Source organism: Tupaia chinensis, unplaced genomic scaffold, assembly GCF_000334495.1.
Source record: "Tupaia chinensis unplaced genomic scaffold, TupChi_1.0 Scaffold143602_1, whole genome shotgun sequence".
NCBI classification, from domain to species: Eukaryota; Metazoa; Chordata; class Mammalia; order Scandentia; family Tupaiidae; genus Tupaia; species Tupaia belangeri.
The window spans coordinates 485,934-490,299 of NW_006203448.1; the positions used below are offsets into that span (position 1 = coordinate 485,934).

Genomic DNA, 4,366 nt, shown 5'->3' on the forward strand with positions numbered 1-4,366 from the left:
TGTGTGTATATATATATACATATATACCTAGGTATATATACAATCTGTGTATATATACACATACACATAGATATATTTACATAGATACAGATACAATGTGTGTCTATATGCACACATGTACATAGATACATATATAGTGTGTGTATATATACACATACATAGATGCAGATACAATGTGTGTCTATATGCACACATGTACATAGATACATATATAGTGTGTGTATATATACACATACATAGATGCAGATACAATGTGTGTCTATATGCACACATGTACATAGATACATATATAGTGTGTGTATATATACACATACATAGATGCAGATACAATGTGTGTCTATATGCACACATATACATAGATACATATATGGTGTGTGTATATATATATATATATATATACACATATACATAGATACAGATACAATGTGTGTCTATATGCACACATATACAGTGTATATATATACACACATATACATAGATATATATACAATGTGTACACATATACAAAGATACATGTACATAGATACAGATACAATGTGTGTATATATACATAATAGAGATACATATACACATATATACATATACAATGTGTGTATATATATTTGTAAACATAGATATGCACACACTGTGTGCATATATGTATATACATATACATAGATACATATACAGTGTATGCATATATGTATATACACATATGTAGATGGGACCAACAGATGGCATAATGGCTATGACAGCTGGACTCCCATGTAGTCGTCCGCAGTTCAACTTCCAGACCCGGTGGCTTAAACTCACACTGGGCACGTGTGCATGCGTGCCCAAGATCCCGAGAGGAGAATGGAGGAGAAGGGGTTGCAGCGTGGCCATCCCCTCTGGGGGGTGATTTCTCACTTTCTGTCTCTCTGTCTTTCTGGCAAGTGTTCATGCCCTATAGCAAAAACCTCACAAAGAAAACACCCCAAATAAAAAACATATACACAGATACATATACAGTGTGTGCATATATGTGTATACATATACATAGATACATATATAATGTGTGTGGATATGTACATACATATGTGTAGATATATGCAGTGTATATGTATGTAGATACATATACGTGGATACATATGCAGTGTGTGCATATATGTATATAATGGGTGTCCCGACCCAGGGGGACAGTCGAGCAGGCTTCCTGAGGGAAGGAGTGAGAGCTGGGACAAGCACGGAGACGACACAGTGTCTTCAGGGTCGTCCGTTTATTGTGGGCAGCACGGTACAGCATGGAGATGATGCATCGCATCGTCTATTGTGAGCAGCACAGAGACTACACGGTGTCACAACCCCTCAGGGTCGTCCGGAGACGACACGGTGTCACACCTCTTCAGGGTCGTCTGTGTTGTCTTCCTGGTCATCCGTAGACTGTGCGGTGTTTCAGCTCTTCAGGCTCTCCGGGGTCATCTGTGTCATCTGGCGATTGTGGGCCAGGGGTCGTGGTTATATACATGCTGGTGGGCAGTGATTGGTTGAATGAAGGATTGTAAAAGGTGGGTTATGATTGGTTGTTTCTGTGGACCAATCATGAGGTGCCAGATTATGCAAATCTGAGGGATTCTAAGCTCACCGATTTGCTATGGGAAGTGACCAAGCAGAGTATGGTCTCGAAGGTCAGGATTTTTTTTTTTTTTGAGAGGTTTTCGCTATAGGGGACTACGTGGGAGTCCAGCGACATAGCCATTACGCTAACTGCTGGTTCCCGAAGGTCAGGTTTTTTGAAGGGAACCAATTGTGGCCTTTATGGGAAGTAGCCAATCAGAGTATGGTTCTGAAAGGTTTTTGAAGGGGAGCCAATCATGGCCTTTGGCATTGTGTAATTGTTTGCTTTCTGAGAAACCAGGGATATTCGCTGGTGCGCAGCCTCCCACACATGGGTACATATACACTGTGTGCATATGTATATGTATATATATATATATATATACACACACATAGATACATATACAGTGTGTGTATATACATAGGTTCATATATAATACATGTATATACACACATATACATAAATACATATTCTATGTGTGTGTTTATATATACATAGATGCATATAAAATGTGTGTATATATACATATATACATAGATACATATAGTGTGTGTGTATATATACACATATACATACATACACAATGTGTGTGTTTGTATATATACATATACATAAATATATGTACAATGTGTGCATATATACATATACATAGATACATATACAATGCGTATATAAAAATATATACATATACAATGTGTGTATACATATGTGTACATAGATACATATACAATCTGTGTATATATATGCTTATAGATACATATACAATGTGTGCATATATACACATACATATATATAAATTGTGTATATAATGCATATAGATACATATACAATGTGTGTATATATATACATACATATACATTGTGTATATATAAATATATATGTATACAATGTGTGTATATATACATATACATAGATACATATACAATCTGTGTGTATATATGCATATAGATACATATGCAATCTGTGTGTATATATGCATATAGATACATATACAATCTGTGTATATATGCATGTACATAGATACATATACTATGTGTGTGTATACACAGACACATTTACATAGATACATTTACAAAATAGAATCAAACTGTAATTGTTTTCTGACCTTTTTTGAACTAAAGAATTGGCTGCAAATATCTTTCTAGGAATCAAGAGTCTTTAAAAAAACATAGTTGGGCTGGCCCTGTGTCTTGGGGTTAAAAGAGCCAGATCTCACATGGCCAACCATACAGTTCAAATCCTGGCCCCAGGCTTGATAAATTCGCCAGGCTTGTGTACGTGCATGCCCCAAATCCCAACAGGGTAGAGGAATGGAAGAGAAAGGCGTGAGGCGTGCCATGCCCACTGGGGGCCGCTTTCCCCATCTCCCTCTCTCAGTCTGTCCCTCTCTGGCAAGCGCATGTGCCCTCTAAAACATTAAAAAGAAAAGCCAGCTCCTTTCCCATGATGAGAGAGAGTCCTCCCCACCCTCGCCTGACTTACAGCAAATTCTCCAAGTCAAGGAACCTGGGGGGAGTGTTCCGAGTGCTGTGGCTACCTCATCCCTGAAAGCACCACGTGAAGCCTGCCACTGGTGGAATCGTGTCCCCAGGTGCCATGGGAGGGCATGGCTGGGCTGGGTTGGTGGTCAGCACCCTCGTGCCCCGTAGGCTTTAGAAGTAGCTCCTTCTGCAGGTCATTGAGAACTGCCCAGTGACTGGCATCCAGGTGCGGACCGATGACTTCGGAGTGCGGCGGGTGGCAGCCGTGGAGACAGAACATGGCACCATCCAGACGCCCTGTGTGGTCAACTGTGCAGGTGGGAGTGACCCTTCCCAGTTCCTGGGCAGCCAAACCGACCCCCCCCAAACTTGGTCGTACCTGTAGGACCCCTCTCTGGATGGGGGAGTCCCTGGCAGGGCAGCCGGGTCTGCAGAGGCACCTGTGCCCACCCTGTGGCAGCGCCCCCAGGTGCCAGCAGACCTGAGCTGCCTGTGTCTGCCCACAGGTGTGTGGGCGAGCACTGTGGGCCGGATGGCTGGAGTTCGGGTCCCGCTGGTGGCCATGCACCACGCCTATGTGGTCACCGAGCGCATCGAGGGGATCCAGGTATGTGGGCAGCCCCGGGTTCTGAGCCAGGCAGGGGCCTGGCTCTGAGCTGCAGCTCAGCCACGCCGGTGGTGCCACCCTCCTGGGTCCTCTCGCCACCCTGGGCCTCATGGCCTATCTGGGACATGGGTATTTGCAGGTGGTGTGAGAATTTCCGAGGCAGCACAGGTGTCGCCCGGTGGCGCCAGCCTCCTCAGCCTCCAGGGCCTGCTTCTCACGGGCGCCCTGCACGGCTGAGCTGCCCTGCACGGGGCTGCTGGTCTAGCATCAGCACGTTCTGTGCCCAGAAAGTCCAGGGCGGCCCGAGGTTGCGTGCTCCCGGATGTGCACTGGGCGCCTGTCTCAGAGGGCACTGGCCCCTGACACTCGGGTCTGTGAGCCCCCTGCCCAGGGGGCTGGGGCTGGGTACTCTGACCTCTCAGCCCCTGCCCTCTCCCCTGTGGTGGCTGGCAGACGTGTGCACCTTGTCACTGCCTCCCTCCCTCTCTCCATCCATCCACACGTGGCATGTGTGTCTGTGTACGTGTGTGTATACATCCCTACTCACCTTTCCCTCTGTCCGGCCCCTCCACCCACCCTCTGCTCCCCTGCCTGCCCGTGTCCCGCAGCTTGCTCCTGTATTCAGCTTACTCCTGTATTCTTCTCCCCTCCCCCTCCATCTCCCCCTCCGTCTCCCCCTCCATCTCCCCCTCCCCCTCCCCC

The 4,366-nt window shown here is 45.5% G+C and overlaps 1 protein-coding gene across 1 annotated transcript in view; it reads left to right on the top strand.

Annotated features, from left to right (window-relative positions):
• Window positions 1-4,366, top strand: part of SARDH (sarcosine dehydrogenase) — a 74,221-nt gene that overhangs the window by 5,544 nt on the left and 64,311 nt on the right. Inside the window, exons 5-6 of the mRNA XM_006164266.3 lie at window positions 3,251-3,374; window positions 3,564-3,664. Of these exons, the coding sequence (XP_006164328.1) occupies window positions 3,251-3,374; window positions 3,564-3,664 (225 nt within the window). The remainder of the gene's footprint in view (window positions 1-3,250; window positions 3,375-3,563; window positions 3,665-4,366) is intronic.